The 18724-nt window shown below is 38.6% G+C and overlaps 1 protein-coding gene across 1 annotated transcript; it reads left to right on the top strand.

The window, feature by feature from the left end:
- The first annotated feature begins 472 nt into the window (after positions 1 to 472).
- ripk2 (receptor-interacting serine-threonine kinase 2) lies at positions 473 to 17383 on the top strand. The gene is made up of 11 exons (XM_063884977.1): positions 473 to 1030; positions 1654 to 1807; positions 3521 to 3676; positions 4830 to 4987; positions 7405 to 7454; positions 7541 to 7702; positions 8480 to 8565; positions 12135 to 12236; positions 12842 to 12944; positions 13026 to 13229; positions 14194 to 17383. The coding sequence occupies exons 1-11, from the start codon at positions 831 to 833 to the stop codon at positions 14526 to 14528; spliced, it is 1710 nt and encodes a 569-aa protein (XP_063741047.1). The 5' UTR covers positions 473 to 830; the 3' UTR covers positions 14529 to 17383.
- The last annotated feature ends 1341 nt before the right edge of the window (positions 17384 to 18724 follow it).

Here is an 18724-nt window from a genome sequence, read left to right on the forward strand (position 1 = left end):
CTAATCTAATCTAACCTACAAATAGTTTATGAGTTTTTTTAATTTACAAAATCTAACCAATTTTTTTTTACATTCGCCCCCAATGCGTCCTAGTTGGTAGGGATGCCCGTGCATCACGTGTTTACTTTTTATCGCTAATATGTCACATCAACTTCAGCCTCATGCTGGAATTTCCCAAGTTTGGGGAATTCCAGCAGCAAAAACAGACATGAGCATTTGGAGTGAAGCTCGGAGAATATGACTTTTGTTTGAAAGTGAAACCAAAGAGCGAATTTGAAGCTGTGTATGTATTAAACAACTAACTCATAGGCTACTGCATCATCATATTTGGACTTGCCCTTACATGTAATTCCTCCTTTAAACGCTGTTTGTAATCAAAGGAAATTACACTAGAGCTTGAAACGTGCGTACCTGAATGCATCTTCAAAAACCCGGAAGCGTGTCGTCATTACCAACAACAAACCCACCTGGCGGCGCTGAGCAACACACTGTTGTTGTTCCTCTCTGACTGTGTGACAGCTAGTTAGAGGCGGTCCGGCAGCATACCATGAGTAAACCGGCAGGTGAAAGGTCCCGCACTTACTCGTAGTCTTTGGCTGGGCTTTGTTTGTTTTTTAGCGGGTGAAACATTTATCGGTGGCTCTTTTTTTCGACCGACCTCCGCTACAATAGCTTAGCTTGCTAGCAGTCATTAGCGACATTATTGCATTCGTGTGAATGGAAGAGGTCTTCCTCATTACGTTTACCATAAAGGGGCAGTTCTGCTTTCAGAGGCTGACCTAGTGGAGGATAAATCCCCAGTGTCTTCCTGTAAAGGCTCACAAATTGCTATGGAGCCGTACCCGGCTGTGGGCTGTGTGAACATCGGGAGTCTGACCAGCACCTTGCCGGTGATCCCCTGCCAGAAGCTGACGGACCTGTATTACCTGAGCAGGGGGGGCTTCGGCACGGTGTTCAAGGCGCAGCACTCTGACTGGAGGACCACCGTGGCCATCAAGTGCCTGAAACTCGACAATCCCGTTGAAGAAAGGTACCCTGTGCTAATGTGACCACCACTTATAAGCTACAATGTTGTATACGGCTGTATATTTAAATATACATGATGATACATGTTTCAGGAACTGATACTGCACATTTTCACAGAGAATTGTGCTTCATAAACATGCAATAATTAACACCTGGGTCACTGTGGACATCTGATACAAATGCAAGCCTCATACTTGATTTAAACTGTCAGAAATATCACATATTGATGCTCTGATTTAGAACTTAAACAATCTTCTTTGACTACACTGTTTCATAAAGTGTTTGTTGTTGTTTATGACGCGCTTGAAATGCTTGGCTTTTTTTTTCGATTGTCCAAATGAATGAACAAACTTGACCCATTTCAAAAATCCAGTTTGACACAGGTCCCCATTAAAACTTTTACATGTGATTTGGCACATCATGATGCATATCACCATATTAAAACATTCATATTCATTAAATCATTACTTCCATATTGCAGAGCCCTGATGAAATCAGCTTTCACATTTCAGTCCCTTGGCGTGCTTCTCATAACTGTTATATACCCACAACAAATGTCTTCACTGTTTTGGCATGATTCTCTGTGTGAGAGTAGAGACTGAAGGTTTGTCCCTGGCTGTGTTTCAGACACAGGAACAGCCTGCTCAAGGAGGCCGAGGTGCTCCACAAAGCCAGGTTCAACTACATCATCCAGATCTTTGGCATCTGCAATGAGCCCGAGTTCTTTTGCATCGTCACCGAGTTCATGAGCAATGGCTCTCTGGACCAGTTGCTCCACGAGGTACATATAAGTCATCGAGGTGTTTCATAACACTTAAAGATGTTAATTTAGAAACTGATCCGATCTTAACATCATATGACAAGCCTTGGTCCTAAGAAAACTAATTAATTCAAAGTGGCCCTATAATGCTTTTTGGGGGTTTTCCTTTTCCTGTACTTTCTCTTGTATAGGTTTTTGTTCATGTAAATGGTCTGCTAATTCTCGAATCCCAACGTTCATAAAACACCCCTTTTAAAAAGACTGCAGCTTTCCTTGGCTGTAAGGCTTTTATAATGTATTCAGAGGAAATAATAGGTAAAATGGAGCTTAATAGAAACAAAAAGTATTAGAAAATACTCTGTATTAAAATGACACAGTCAAAAACATGCTACAGTTCTTGTTCAGGCACTTTCGGGAAAGCGGCTTCTTGTTGTTTCTTTCAAGCTCCCTTATCTTCCTCTCCATCACTTTAACAACTCATGTTTATTGTCTACAATGGCATTCATGCATGTGTGACACCCGGCCAAAGTGAAACTAGAAAGTAGTCACAGTCTTCGAAACAAGCAGGGGAAGAGAGACAGAGGGTATGACTTTATATCAGTTGCCACACTGACATCACATGCTCCAAAAGAATTCAGGGAAATCCCCTCTCCAGTGTGTGGTCATTGCATTAGGGAAAATTGGATTGCAAAGGTATGACATAATATCACTTTATTAGACCATTTACTATCTTTATAATGAGACCTGTTTTAAGCGTACTATTCAATATTCTTTACCTGAACTAGGAGCTTTTCCATATTGATTTTTTAGAGGGAAAGAGCTGTTACTTTGATTAGCGTCAGCAGCTTTATTAACCTTTAATTACTGAAGAAACTGTTATTAAGTTCATTCATTAGATTTCCCAAATAACGCATATTTGAGACTATGCAACGAAAGTAGGAGCTGTGAGGAGATACTAGCATTTCAAAAACGCTTCTGCACTCAAGAAGCTAGCTTTTAGAGTTAGGATTAGTATAGGACAATGTGCAGCAGGGTGGTGATAAACGAAAAAAAAAATACTTGACAGGGTGTCCCTTTTTTCTCCTTCATAACAACCTCTCAAATGTCCAAGTTGACCATTACAATCGAGTATTAAACTAATCCCTATAATAATTTGAATCAATGTATAATGTAGTGTAAGGCTTCACAATTCACTGAACTGTTATCCAAATGGTATAGACCGGTGCCATATATTTGATCTTATTTGATACCAATTAAAAAATTGTGCAAATATATATTTCTTGATTAATTATTGTGGTGCTGCGGAGCCTTCAAATGGATTCTACAGATTTAATAATCAAAGAGTTCTGAGTTACATATCCTCTTTTTACTATTGTTCCAAATAAAGATATGAATAATGTTTCAAAAATGGTAATATCCTTAAATATTGGGAAGCATAGTGCAGTATCAGTCAAAATAATAGCAAGTATACATTTTTCCCCAAATTGTGCAGTCCTATGGTAGATGCTACAGTGCCTTCTATACCTTTCATCTCTTTTAAGCACAAACACACACACACACATCCCTTTTTATAAACCCGTAAAGAAGCAAATGTACACAGCAACTTTAATTCTGCGGTATAGAGACACAGCTTTAGTGAAAATGCAACATACTTTTCTTTACCTTCTGCTTCAACACACGTGCTACTGATACTTTTATTAACATGGCCTCCCGGTGTATCGCCCCTGCCTACAGAAGGACACGTACCCGGTGCTGGGCTGGCCCTTGCAGCTTAGGATCCTGTATGAGATCGCGCTGGGCGTTAACTTCCTGCACAACATGAACCCACCACTGTTACATCACGACCTAAAGACGCAGAACATACTGTTGGATGGGGAATTTCATGTAAAGGTATGTTCGTGGCAAGCTTACGTACTTAACAGTAGGAACTGTATGTATAGGGGTCACTGAGGGTGGTTGTCTTACTGGCATTATCACCATGTGTACAATTATCAGATGTTCAGGGAATATCCATGACCTCACAGAAACTATACAATAGAAACTATACAACAGGGCCCTATTGTAAAGTTTCTGTTGGGGAAGATTTTCTATGGTACTTTCTTTTTTGTATGTGAATTAACAGTTCAGAAATCCTCTGTTCTAAGGTGCTGAAATGTGACGATGTTCTGCTCTACTTTGTCAATAAAGATAATAAATGGAATATCTAAGACTGCTGCTGATTAGAAATAAAAAGAACATTCAAATGGCATTTTGCCATACCAAATGTCCTCTAATCATATTTTATAAAGTGAAAACCTTAAAGAAATGTTAAACAAAATCCTGAAAGTGAATAAAATTCTTCATTAGATTAACTAAGTAGAACTTGTTATATGAATGTTACTTTTTTAAAAGACTTCCCACTAACAAATATGGATTGATACGAAAGAGGGTTACTGCCACATGTGATTATCTTTTTGAGATCAAATTGTAGCTTTTTAATCCCAGAATTAAAAATAATAAAATCACTTTTAGTCAGATCTAAAAAAGAAATTCACACGTGACCCTAACCCTCTTCTGTAGATTGAAGGATAATATTCTGCAGATAAAAGAATAAGGTATATTTTTAGGTACATTGTGTCTAACTTATTTCAAAAGATTTTGACTTTTGGACCGTTGTGAATCAAGGAGGAACTATGAGCGGTCATTGCGCAGTCATAAGTCATAAATGAACCGGATTGTTCCAGTAATATACAAGATCAGCTGCTGGCAAAGACAGAGATGTCATGCACACACTCACACCTACTGTGGAAAAAATAATCAGCAAATTCCTGGATAATAAAAATAGAACAATTAATTAAACCCCCTCATTATTATTTTCTAATGACTGAAGTCTACTTCACTTGTAGAAAAAGCTGCTTTAAAAGCATGTCATGCTTAGAAACACAGTTTGGCATCTCACTATATCAAAGAGAACAGTTCTCCCACAACAAAGCCTTCGTTCCAATCAGTTGTTTATAAAACATCAAAGTAAAAACACACGTTGATGTTCTGCTGTTCCGTCCAGATCGCAGACTTTGGTCTTTCAAAGTGGCGCCAGCTGTCCGTCAGCAGAGGCTCCGGATCCAAGCCCACAGAGATGGTTGGTACGGTAATCTACATGCCCCCCGAGAAGTACGAGCCATCCAAGAGCCGCCGGGCCGACGTGAAACACGACGTGTACAGGTGAGACCCCGAAACTCAGTAACTAGTCATTAGAGGGGGGTTACTTTGAAAATGTATTCCGTTACCATATCTATGTACCTGTAAAGAAATGTAATCAGTAAAGTAATCTGAATAACAATATATAGCAGTAATGTTACGTGTAGCATACAGATAAGTACAAGATAAAGGACAATGTCAATGTTTCTTTATTAAGTGTATTATGTAAGACAACAGAACAATGTAAACTTAGAAAAGAAGGAACCAAGATATGTAGGGTCAAAAATGTGTCCTCTGCTCAGAGATTTTATTGATAATGAAAGCTGCCTTTCATGAAGCATATTCAGGAAGTAGTATATACACCAACAATAAAACACATGAGCACATACTACAGTTAGAAAAAGCAGAAATAAAATGGAATGCTTTGTTGTAGTTTAATAAAACACACTAGTACAGAACAATAGGCGGAAACTAAATCAGCTCCCATTACAAGAAGATGCCCTTTAAAAAAAAAAGTGTAAGATTGTAATCCTGCTAGTAATCAAATCAATATTTTATTAATGTAACAGGCACCTCATTATACTTTATTTTATGTAACTGAAAGGGAAAACAGCCTGATTAAATAATCCGTTACATGTAATCCAAGCCTGTCTATAACGTGGTTTAATCTTAATGTGTATATGATGTTTTATTTGTATAATTATTGAGCAGAATTTGTGAATGGATGAACACAAGGACGTTTTTGTGACTGGCAAGGTGTGACAATGTGCTGGCATGGTGTTGGATTGTTAGCATACCAAAACAGAACAGTGCTGAGCATTGAGCCGGGAACACATTTGTCGCCTCTGCTCATATTATTTTAATAGGTGTTATTTTAACCAATAATACCAGAAATAATCATAATCAAACAATATTATTGTCTTTTGAAGATCATTTTATTCCACTGATATAATAATAATGTGAAAGAGTAATAATGCATGCAAAGCCTTCAACCCAACAAACTTTTTATTCCTTTTTATAGATATTCAGATATTGAAATTAAGATGCTGGAAAAGTATATAAATAGTAAAAACAATTAAAGATAAATATAGTAAAAAGAAACAACACAAACTATAAATACACTGCCCGGCCAAAAAAAAGGCCACAAGCCTGTGGGGGCAGTGCTATGATCTGGGGTTGCTGCAGTTGGTCTGGTCTAGGTTCATCAACGTGCCCAAAGAATGAGGTCAGCTGACTACCTGAATATACTGAAGGACCAGGTTATTCCATCAATGGATCTTTTCTTCCCTGATGGCACGGCATGTGACGTGTGACCTTTTTTTGGGCCAGGCAGTGTAGAATGGATTTTCGTACCTTTCGCAACCCTGAAAAATTGTGCTGAGTCCCAAGTCTTATAATGGATGGAAGAAACCTGCTATTTATTCTAGCAATATATTGGATACGTTATTGGTGACATTCTTATTGAAACAAAGACAGCGGGCAAAATCAATGTCAGCTAAAAGAATCGAACATGTTTAATGTAAAGGTTATCAAGGTGATGTGTATATTTACCCTCGTATTTACAGTACATCATAAAATTCATGGGCAATTGCGGTCTAAATCACAGACAAAAAAACTCAGCCTGAAGTGCAATTAGCATTAGCATGTTAAAGTTTGACACCAAACAGGTTGTGTGCAGTTTTTAGTTGGAAATATCTTTACAAAAAAAATCTAGATATCTTTCTAGATTTCTAAGTTTCACAACTGCTAAGGTTGTATCAGCCACTGTCAGTGACAAGCTAACAAGCTAACACAAACAAAATAAACAATGCTAGCTAGAGTTACAATCCTATGGAAGAGAATCAGGGCCCAAGTGAAGATTTGTTTGAGATCAGACCAAAAGTGAGTTTATTTTAAAAGTTTCAGAATTCAGACTTTAATCTCAGAACTTAAAAAAACCAAAACCAAAGCAAAATTCCCATGTGGCCCTAATCTTCTTCCGTACTATCCTGATACATCTGCTAGCCAATTCGGTGCCCATCAGACTCTTGTAATTCAAACAAGTTTGGCTGAATATTCAGTGACGTTAGCTAGCGTGAACAGATGTGGTCAGCCAGAAGCGAGGCCTGTGATATTTATATATCTGATTATTAATTCATCCATAATTTCTCAATAAGGGAGGAAAAGTAAAAATGCTTTCATGCTTTTCCGATGATTTTTTTCTGAGCCAATCATTTTAAACAGAGGATATTTTTACATTCTTTGAAACGTGTATAGAGGGGAACTTTAAGTTGCACAATAGCTTTTGGTTGCTGCAACTGGTCAATCTGTCATTTTCCTTCCTGTAAGGCGCCCCTATGGTTAGCGCTTTGTAAAGTCCCTCAGCTCTGAAGGGGAAAACCAGTCCAAAAGAATGACTTAACTTTCCCTAACTTTTTCTCTCCCTCATGTTTACATTAAAGCTATGCCATCATCATGTGGGAAGTGCTGTCCAGGCAGATTCCATTCGAAGGTAACGCATGTTTTTTAACTTGTATCAAAGTTTGAATAACCTTTATGGTGCTAGCAGGCTAATCAAAGGTCTGTGTTTGCGTTTAGAGGTGACCAACGTCATGCAGATCATGTTCAGTGTGCTGCGTGGGATGCGTCCTGACACGGGTCCGGAGAGCCTGCCACTTAACATCCCCAACAGAGAGACCCTCATCACTCTGATGACCTGCGGCTGGACCACCAACCCCGACGAACGACCTTCCTTCCTCAGTAAGCTCACACAAATAACTGAATTTCCAGAAAAATACAAAATCTGCCCGCTCATAGGATTGCACTCAGTTGAACCAGGTTAACCTTTTGCACAGTTTTGGATGACAATCCTTTTTTATGTTGAGTAACAGACAAATCTTCCTAGTCAGTGCTAACCTTTACTCTGACTCAGCAGTGAAGTGTCAGCCTCCGGTCCCATTATTGAAGTATCCTCTGACTGTGTTTTTTAAACAACAATGTCTTCAGCCACAGTTCATGTATACAAATTGGGTCTTTTAAAGGTAATGACTCCGGCCATTTAGCTGCTAATTGGTATCAAAAGTTTTCTGTTTTAGGATGTTTTATGGTGATCTTCCAATAACATTCTTTTTTTGAATGTTGCATCTGAGACACAACTTAAAATAAGATGCTTTCAAGAGTCTTTGACTTAACAGGATACTTAAGATGCATCGTCTAGAAACAAGACCCTATATCTCACTGCATTGTAAATTCTTAAGTTATTAGGTCTTATATCAAGTGTAAAGACATATTCTGACTATATATTAGACAAATATCCTTAGCAAGATTGCAAGTTTTTGTAGTGCAAACTCCCTAAGACCGTTAGTTCTAAATGTTTTGTTCACCACACAGCTTCCTTTCATCTGTTCTGGAAAGTACCCTGAACACCAAATCAGACCACAGCCCAAGAGCACTGTGCTACAGGAGCAGTTGTACAGGTGTTCTGCATTGTTGAATAGATATCGTAGTGTGAAAAACAGTTACGATGTGTGGTTTCAGAGTGTTTGATCGAGCTGGAGCCCATGGTGAGGACGTTTGACGAAATAGATTTCCTGGAGGCCGTGTTGGAGATCAAGAGGTCAAAGGTTAGTCAGGAATCTTCTCACAGCTCGTCATGTTCTCTGGCTGTCTTATCTATCTCTTTCTCGTAAACGTGATATCTCAGGAATACCTTAACGGGAATTGTCTTTAGTTTAGGCACTTCAAGGATGAACCGAGTAGACCTGTATATCTATACAATGATAGATTGCCTATATATGTATATATTATCAGACTGTATTGCCTATATACCTACATTTTTAACTGGGAAAGCAAGACAAAATTCCGGTATAATAAAAAATACTCCATAGACTTTTATTTGGTTTACAGGAAAGACTCATTGTCACTATTCTTTTTTATTCATACCATTTTTTTATTAAGTGTCAAATGTTCATTAAAATTAACAAAAACCTAAAGTATACTTATATATATTTATAAAAACGTTTTCTGTGACCTGGCAGATATGTTTTCACTGTAAATACAAAGAAGTCCTTTCAAATATTAAGATTTGAATTGGTTATTACCATAAAGTATAGGTAAAGTACAACAGAGAAAGAAGAAACAAAGCAAAAAACTAGGAAATAAAACACATGAAATAAAAACTGTTAACACTGATATATTTAAAGTGAAATTAAAGCTGATTACAAGGCAGTGTTATGCAGAGGGGACCAACATATGGTCTCTTCCAGTTGCTATCTATTTTTTATTCGCACTGAAGTTTTTCCCCTTTTTATAGTCAACTGTTCCACTGATGAACTTAATAGCCCTGGGTCTGAATTTAAAGGAGGGATATTCTCCTGTCTCAGAATACCAAGTCCATTATAAGCTTACTCTCATTGTGATGTCTTCACACAAAGAAGGGGATCTGAATCTTGAGCTGTGTGTAATTTTGGAGAGTTCACATTTTGCTGTGACTAAGACACTTCATAATTTCCCCTAAACATGTCCTTCCTCTTTTGGTTCTTGGTGTGTGTGCACATATGAGTAAGGCCATTATAAAAGTTAAATTAATGACCAGTGTGGTAAAAAAACACGTGTTGAGTTAAAGAAACACTTACAGATCTACTCCAGTGTGTTGTGCGAAATAAAGCTGGTGTGGCAAATTAGGACATGAAGCAGTGTGTATAAAATGATGGAGTTTTTTGTATTTGAAGCAGTTATACACTGCCTGGTCAAAAAAAAGGTGTTCACCTGGATTTAAGTAAGCAAATGGGTAAGAGCCTCCCATTGGATAATTACTGCATGGGTGATTATGTTTCAGCTGGCAACAAGTTATTGAACCCTAACTGATGCAGTGAGTAGCTTCTCATGTGTTAAACAGTCATGTCAAAAGACATATCCTGTGGTCGTGGAAAAGATGCTAATCTGTTTCAGAAGGGTCAAATTATTGGCATGCATCAAGCAGAGAAAATATCTAAGGAGATTGCTGAAACTACTAACATGGGGTTAAGAACTGTCCAACGCATTATTAAAAACTGGAAGGACAGCGGGGGAACATCATCTTCCAGGAAGGAATGTGGTCGGAAAAAAATCTTGAATGATCACGATCGGCGATCACTTAAACGTTTGGTGAAATCAAATGGTAGAAAAACAACAGTAGAACTCACGGCTATGTTTAATACTGAAAGTAAGAGCATTTCCACACGCACAATGCGAAGGGAACTCAAGGGATTGGGACTAAACAGCTGTGTAGCCGTAAGAAAACCACTTGTCAGTGAGGCTAATCGGAAAAAAACTGCTTAAATTTGCTAGGGAGAACAAAGATTAGACTCTGGAGCAATGGAAGAAGGTCATGTGGTCTGATGAGTCCAGATTTACCCTGTTCCAGAGTGATGGGCGCATCAGGGTAAGAAGAGAGGCTGCTGAAGTGATGCACCCATCATGCATAGTGCCTACTGTACATGCCTGTGGGGGCAGTGCTATGATCTGGGGCTGCTGCAGTTGGTCTGGTCTAGGTTCAGCAACGTGCCCAAAGAATGAGGTCAGCTGACTACCTGAATATACTGAAGGACCAGGTTATTCCATCAATGGATTTTCCTTCTCTGATGGCACGGGCATGTTCCAAGATGACAATGCCAGGATCCATCGGGCTCAAATTGTGAAAGAGTGGTTCAGGGAGCATGAGACATCATTTTCACACATGGATGGCCCCCACAGAGTCCAGACCTGAACCCGATTGAGAGTCTTTGGGATGTGCTGGAGAAGACTTTGCGCAGTGGTCCGAATCTCCCGTCATCAATACAAGATTTGGTGAAAAATGAATGCAAGCCAGAAATAAATGTTGTGACATTGCAGAAGCTTGTGGAAACGATGCCACAGCGAATGAATGCTGTAATCAAAGCTAAAGGTGGTCCAACGAATATTAGAGTGTGACCTTTTTTTTGGCCAGGCAGTGTATAACTTCTGACAATATTGCAAGACAAAAAGAGACATTTATTCCGGCTGAACTTAAACAAACAGGCACTTTTTCTAATAATAAATAAATAATAATAATAATAAAGCTTTATTTATATAGCACTTTTCATACAGCGTGTGCACCTCAAAGTGCTTCACAAAATGGCACACAAGTTTAAAAACAAACTGAGACAAAAAAATAAGACACAAGACTAAGTGAATCGATGCAAAATTATAAAACCCTATGAAATAAAAGTAAACATATATGTACAACAAAAATAAAAAAAGGACAATAGTAAACATTTTTTTTAAAAGAATGAAAAGACCAGCAGGAAATGTTGCTATTAAAACTGTTAAATAACTAATGTACTGTAAGTAATAATTACAACCCTTTTTGACCTATAAAAGAAATAAAATAATATAAAAGCATAAGTAAATAATGAAGACTAAAAGACCATTTAAAGGGGTGTGTCGCCAATAAAAAATGTACCTAAAAAGATCTGTCTTTAGCTGTTGTTTAAAAATGTCCACTGAGTTCACTTCTCTGATATTTCATAGTAGGGTGTTCCACAGTTTGGGAGTGTGACACAAAAATAGAAATGTTTCATAAATAAAAATGGTAGCTGACTTTTTATTCTTGGAAACTTGCCAATTTCATTTAAAAGTTGTACAAAAAATAACCCTAAAACTGGGTTTATTTTTCAATAAATCATAATGATGCTCGAAACGACATTGACTTTGTGAGTTTGGTTGACGTGAATCTGTAACAATATATATATTTTTTTATAAAATAATATTTTATTATTTTTATTAATTATTTTATATTTTTTGGGGAGTTAAATCATTTCAGAATCTTAGAAGATTTTCTCAATTTCCCCCCGCCCTAGTCCTAGTTTGTCCCTATATCTATGTGTGAAAGACCTTTCAATCGCTTTGGAATTAATAAAACAGTTTTTTAATTGTATTGCTATTAAATCCTAAAATATGTATATAATAAAATGTAACCCTTTTTTACTTTTTAAATGATAAGAACTGGGATACACAGCCGGTGGCATTCAGTATGAGGAACTCTGAATGCAGCAAAACTTCCAGCAGAAAGTAAAGAGTCTATGATTGAACGGTGTGGCCACATGAGCAGTTCGGCATCCCACAAGCTGTGTACATCCTTCACGAGGGGCTTGGTGAAGTGTACACGTTCTTAACATCCACTTGTTCTCCGCAGATGAGGTGGGGGTCAGCTTGTTGTTCAGCTCAGCCGGTGAGTGAGAAGAGGAGTGAGGAGACGTCCCTCAACATGCTGAAGGACAGAACCAGCCCCTGGCCGGTCAGTAGCTCAAACATCTGAGGATATAGTGTGGTGCAGGAATGAGTCCTAAAACCCAGATATGAGTTAGCATTTTACTACTTCTGGTTCCCTCCTCTTGAAGTCAACATTTTTTTGAACGTTTTTATGGTTTAGAAAACCTGAAATTAGGTCTATGGTTAACACCAGCTGGAGAGATTGTAATGTTTTGTTCTACGACATAAAATACCTCCGTAAATACCTCACTCCGTAGCATCCATGTGTCTACAAAGCATCACATCAACATTAGCCGGCTTTAGCTTAGCGGCGGTGATGCGTCATGCGAACGTGCTGTAATTTGTTTATAGCCTGCATTTATGCTTTAAAAGTAGTGTTAATATATGGAGTTTATCCTGCAGATTGAAACCTGTAAGTACCATAAACATGTGTTTACTAAGAGCTTATTTTCTTCAATTTACCAAATTCCAAGTCTTATTGCTTTTTGTAGAGGGAGCCCTTGTACTTACAGGTCAGCCTAGAAAAATACTTCATTACTGCACCGCTTTATGTCGGTTGAAGTCTGATCAGCGATACTTGTCTGTCTTGGTATTTAATGTGTGGTAGTTTAAATGACTGTTGTGCTACAGGAGAGCTCCACCTCCAACTCCGGCTCCGGCTCCTGTTCCTCCCAGGACACAGACATATCTGTCCCTGGCGCCCTCAGCAGCAGCAAGATGGCATTTTCTAAAGGTGATTACACTCACTTTTTATGTATTGTAGTCAAAGATCTGATATATACTTTTGGTCACACCTCTTCTTCCACTCTTTTAGACGGAGAGGGGCACCCGTCGTCATTTATACGGAGTACTCTGGAGGCCCCTGCGTCTCTGGTCGACCAAGTCAACAATCCGGACACCTATCAGAGTGCAAAGCTCATGAATGACTTGAACATACCCGTCAAACCATGCCTGCCTCCCACTGAATTTGGGACCCAGCTGGAAAACCTCACCATCAAGCCTCAGCCTCAGCAACAAGGTACGAGCGTGTACGAGAGTCTGGTTTAGATTCTCTCCCTCTCCAAAACAAACAGAGCAGGCTTTTTAAACTAGAAAAACACTGAGCAGCTCCAGGTTAATGCAACATGACTGGAAATGGCATTTCGGAAGGGCTATGAGCTAAAGGCTAACCGTGGCTCTGCTTGTTTTGTGCTCATTTATGATCCAGATTTCTGATGACTAAAATCCTACATCTATTAAAAAGATATTGTTGAACATTTAAAAAGTTTGTTGTAAAAATGGGGATTAAAAGAACATTTAGACATCTTCTGGGAGATACCTCTGATTGAAAATACAAATGTCTCCAGGTTCTAACAACTTTTGGAACATGCACTCAACAAAATATACCGTATAACATAGGTCCAGTCAATTTTAGGAAATGTACATGTCTCAATGCTTAATGTTCAGAAAGCTCTTTATTTCTCTCATACTGCCTGTGCTGCAGCAGCTCTTTTCACTCTCTGTCTGAAACCAGAGCCCAGTCTGCTCTGATTGGTTAGTGTGCCGGCTGAATATTTGTTTTAGATATTATATAAGCACTATGGATAATATATGTTTTATTATTAATACCAGGTCCTCCTTTTTTATATACAGACCACTCCACATGTTTCTTAAATCTCTACATGTATGGCAGCCATTCCAGTGTCTGATGAATTTCAACACAGAGAAAAAATGTCAGTATTTCAAAGAATACAATAAAAAATGAATAAAAATAATTAAACTCAAAGAAATATCTATAAATAATAAAACAAGAGAAAATGATAAGGCTGAACAGGTCTCTTAATTTTTTCCACGGCTGTTTATGTAAGTCTACTGTTTTTAAGGAATCTGCATTATACTCATTGTAATATCGTACACATCCCCGTTGCGGGAAAATAAAGGAATTGTAATTCTGATTCTAAAAAGGTCAAATTAAGCAAAATGTTTTGACTCTTTCTCCTCAGCTGGAGCTGATTACTCTCCTCCGTTGCGTCACTCCCCGCCCTTACAAGGCCCCATCGCCCGGTGGATCGAGGCCCGGCGCGAGGAAATCGTCCTCCAGATGACGGAAGCGTGTCTGAACCAGAGCTGTGATGCGCTGCTCTCCCAAACCATGCTGATGCGGGAGGACTACGAGCTGATCATGACCCAGAGCACGCGCACCGCCAAGGTTCGCCAGCTGCTGGACAACTGCCACCGGCACAACGAGGATTTCTGCCACATCGTCGTCCGCAAGCTGCGTGACAACAAGCAAAACAGCCTGAAGCCGTACCCCCCAGAGCTGGGGTCTCCCACCTAAGTCCCCCTCTCCATGTGTTACAACATCCACAGAAACATGTAGCAGCCAAACCATGTGCAAACTTTACACTCCACTCACTGGTTTTTGCAGAATAGGCCCTAAAGTTACTGTCCCCTAGAGAGGCAAAAACAGCTTCAAAGAATATTCACTCGCATGACACAAAAGGTTATCTTCCAGAAAGAAAGGGGGGTTTTGTGTGTTTTTATTTAACTATCTTATGGATTTAATTTATAGTTGCTTCATTGTGAGTGGATGTATCGCAGGGTTTTGTGCTCTCTTGACCGTATGTTTTTGTCTACCATTATGTGAAAGTTTAATCACAGAATGTAGCCCAGTATTTTTGTTTGTGTGTGAGAGTGTGTGTACACTGTTGACTACAGGACTGTTAACATGCTGGAAAACCGACTGCAAGAATAAGGTTTATTCCTATCAAAAGCAATCTTACAGTATCATGAAGTCATGGGTGAACAGGATTTGTATCCCTTGACTCAAGAGAATCAAAGTGCATCAAATCTATAAAAAATATATGTTCTGGACGCCTTCAGAGCTAATCCTAGCTATGTAAGTGTTCTTGGGCGTTAACAGCCTCACGTAACTGAAGTGTTGGAGGATATCTTGGAAGACTGTGGCTGTTAGGAAAGTTTTGTCCCGACCTGGAATGCTGTAGTGAAGAGGATGGTCACACAACATTCAGAATGAGATGGGGGGGCGTGTGTGTCTGCATGTCTGTGACAAGTGGAGCAGAGTGATCTGATTTTTTCGGGTCTTCTCAGTGGAGGCCTCACCTCTTTTAATGTCGGACTCATTTAGATTCTTCCAGAGGTTCAGCCCATCTGCATAAGAGCTGTAACAGATGAACAGAGAAACATGTTTAGTTTAACGGCTTATTAAAGTGCAGTATACACAGTAAGCGCTTGCTCACATCTCTCTTTACGCTTACAGTTTTCTCTACTGTAGTTGGCTTCCTAATCGACCATTTTAAAGTGTCATAGTTCACACATCACAGGAAGACAGTAGCACCAGTGGTCTGTATTGAGTAACATGGTTAGGAATTTGCTTTATCCATAACACACAAAACTGAAACATTGACTTTAATTAAATGTACAATGTCACGTAACTGTATTAAGTTATTTGAAAGTAATAATATCATGTTTAAATAAAAAATATTAGGTTGAATTTAAGATTATTGCTTTCAACTAACTTAATATGTGAAATGTGTTGACATAATACATTTCATTAATTCAACGTTTCAGTTTTTTTAGTGCATTTACTGTATTTAAGAAGCACATTTTTCCATGATACAGTTGTTGATTTCAGCCTTCCTTATAGTCAGGTTTGTATATATATCTATCATCATTATCAATTTTGACATTTGACGATTATTTCCCAAATGAATCGTTTGGAAACATTTGTTTGGCCAAAGATGGCAGTTTTGAATTCTGTCCAAAGAAATCCAGAAGATATTCAGTTCAATGTCAAAGAAGACTATTACAGTAGCTGAAAGCTGGGAGTTATTGGTATTTGTATTAAACAGAAACTACAGATTAGTAGATCATCAGAGTAATTGCAGATTTTATTTCTCTTACTTGATTTATGGACTGATTGTTTTTTCAGCTGTGTGCATGAATGGATCTCATTGAGCCTTTCCTCTAAATTGGGTTATCTTAGGGTCTTCTCAGTAGGGGCTTCACCGTCAGACTCATGTTGGTTCTTCCAGAGTTACAGCTTGTCTTTATGGGAGCTGCTATCCATGAACAGAGATCAAACCTGCTTAATTTAGTGGCTTGTTAAAGTGCAGAATGCGCAACACGGCTCACAAATCACTCTGCAGTCTTTCTCTACTGTAGTTGTGCTTCCTAATTCAGTCATAAAAGCTGTTTATAAAACTTCAAATCTCTGTATACATATTCACACAAAGACAGAAGCACCAGTTTGTCTCAGTATTGTTTTAAGTTGTTTACCATGTTCTATGTGCCAACATTTAGTGTATTTAGGAAGCACATTATTTCCCTTGACCGTGACACAGTGCTTTTATCTTTTTTTATTCATCTGAAGATTATTCTCTGGATGAATCCTTAAAACTGTAAAAATGCAGTTCACTTTTCCCTCCAGGCCAAGGTAGCATTTCTTTACATTTGTTGTTTTTTTAAACACATAAAATATTCAGTTTACTGCCATAGAATACAAGTGCAGAAGCTGAAACCGGCTTTAAAAAAATTACAGATCGTTTTTTTTTTGCAGAGGAAGACTGTGAAACTTTTTAAAGACTGATCCATCTGCATTACTGCCGCCACTTTCCTCTAAATGGGTGCTTCAATGCAGTATTGTAGCCGTGTCATATACAGAATAACCTCTGTTGTCATCGTTAGTTCCAAACTAGTAAACTGCAGTTCAATAGAGAACTTAAAAAATGAACAGCATTAAATGAGCCTAAGCAGGCCATCTTAAGACATAGTGTCACAAGAAATCATACATTTGAGTGACCACAGAAGGAGTCTTTGATAACTGTGCCTCATATTCTGCTTTTGGTCTTAACTATAGCAACGTTCAAAAAGCTTTTTCAAGGAAAATGTTGAGTAAAAAAACGTTCTTATGGCTTCTTTAGGTTGTCCCATACTGTTTTACTATAGGTATTGGTTGACTCTTTCTTTTAAATATTTGTATTTTCAGTTGTGATCCCTCTCAAAGAACTCATGCATTGTTTTTGTAAAGTGATGTTTTCATATTCCTCATTGAGTGCCCATATCAGTATCAGTTGATCAAAGAATAATTACTCTGTTGATGTGTAGTTATGGTTTCAATAGTCATTTTTCATATATTTCACAACTTCTCAATAAATGGGAACTCTGTTTTTACTTGCTTTCCTCTTCTTATGTCACTATTATCTGAGGGCTCTCTATTAGCACAGTTAGCTCCAAAAGTATAATGTTTCATCTATAAAGAGCTACTGATTCTGATGCAGGTATAATATATAGCCATTCAACTTATTAATATATGTTCCCTGTGGCAGTGTGTGTGAGTGACATCAGCTGACTGGAAGTAGACATGGACCCAGGCTGTTGCCTAGCAATGAAATACCATTGAAACAATTTATACAAGTGTGTGTTGGAGGGTGCGTGCCTGACAAATGCCTCGTCTGGGCCTGCCCTCATAGCTGGTCCAAGAGGGTCAATAACAGTACAGATGCAATTATAATATAAAGTAAAAAGTATTTAACTCTAAAGGCCCAATTTTGTTTTTAGTTTTAGATTTTAGCAACACAAATAGGTTATTTAACGATCTTTATGCAAAACAAATGTGGTTGAACAACTAGCAATACAGCAAAATGTAGTGTCAAAATGTTCAGTGTCATTTCAGTATTTGGTGTCTCTACTGTCATGTCTCCATGCTTTAATGTTCAAAAAGCTCTTTATTTTTCTCATACTGCCTGTGCTGCAGCACCTCTTTTCACCCTCTGTCTGAAACCAGAACCCAGTCTGCTCTGATTGGTTAGCTGGCTGGCTTTGTTGTGATTGGTCAACCGCTTAGAGATGTTTTGGATCACCATAGCCTATCACCACAATGGGTTGGAGCACTAGCCAATAGAGGTGTGAGTCTTACGTAGTGATGTCACTATGTTCTTGAAGTAAACAAAGGAGTCTAATGGAGGCGTTTCAGGCAAGGGTGTGGGAGAGAAACTCCCTCTGGAAGGAACACCGGGATCTTGGAAAATGGAAAACCACCAAAAGCATAATAGGGCCTCTTTTAAAAAACGAGTTTATCTAAACAGGGTATATGCAGGGATCCTGAAGTCAAATTTAATACCTTTTAAGACCTTTTTAAAGACCCTTTCCATACATTTTAAGACCTCATCGCCACTTTGGGTTTTAACCGGTTACATTGGCAACACACTTTACCTCACATTTACTATAGGCTATACAGTATTGGAGTGGTGCCCAGCATCACTCGGAGGTCAGCGTTAAAAGGGGTGGCTGTAGTAGCTTCAGCGATGGTGGGTAGGGGCGGTCATGTTGCGCAGACGTGCGCGATTGAGACCTGCTGTCTGCGTCCCACAGCGGCTTTGTGGCTAGCACTTAGCATGTGGGACCGGACAGCTTTGATCCCCATCGACGCTACACTGATCACCTTCCGACACACGCAGCAGTATTTTTACACTTATTCAAAACAAGCTACAACATTTAATACCTTTGAAAATG

The sequence above is a fragment of the Eleginops maclovinus genome, chromosome 6 (assembly GCF_036324505.1).
Source record: "Eleginops maclovinus isolate JMC-PN-2008 ecotype Puerto Natales chromosome 6, JC_Emac_rtc_rv5, whole genome shotgun sequence".
In the NCBI taxonomy this organism is placed as follows: domain Eukaryota; kingdom Metazoa; phylum Chordata; class Actinopteri; order Perciformes; family Eleginopidae; genus Eleginops; species Eleginops maclovinus.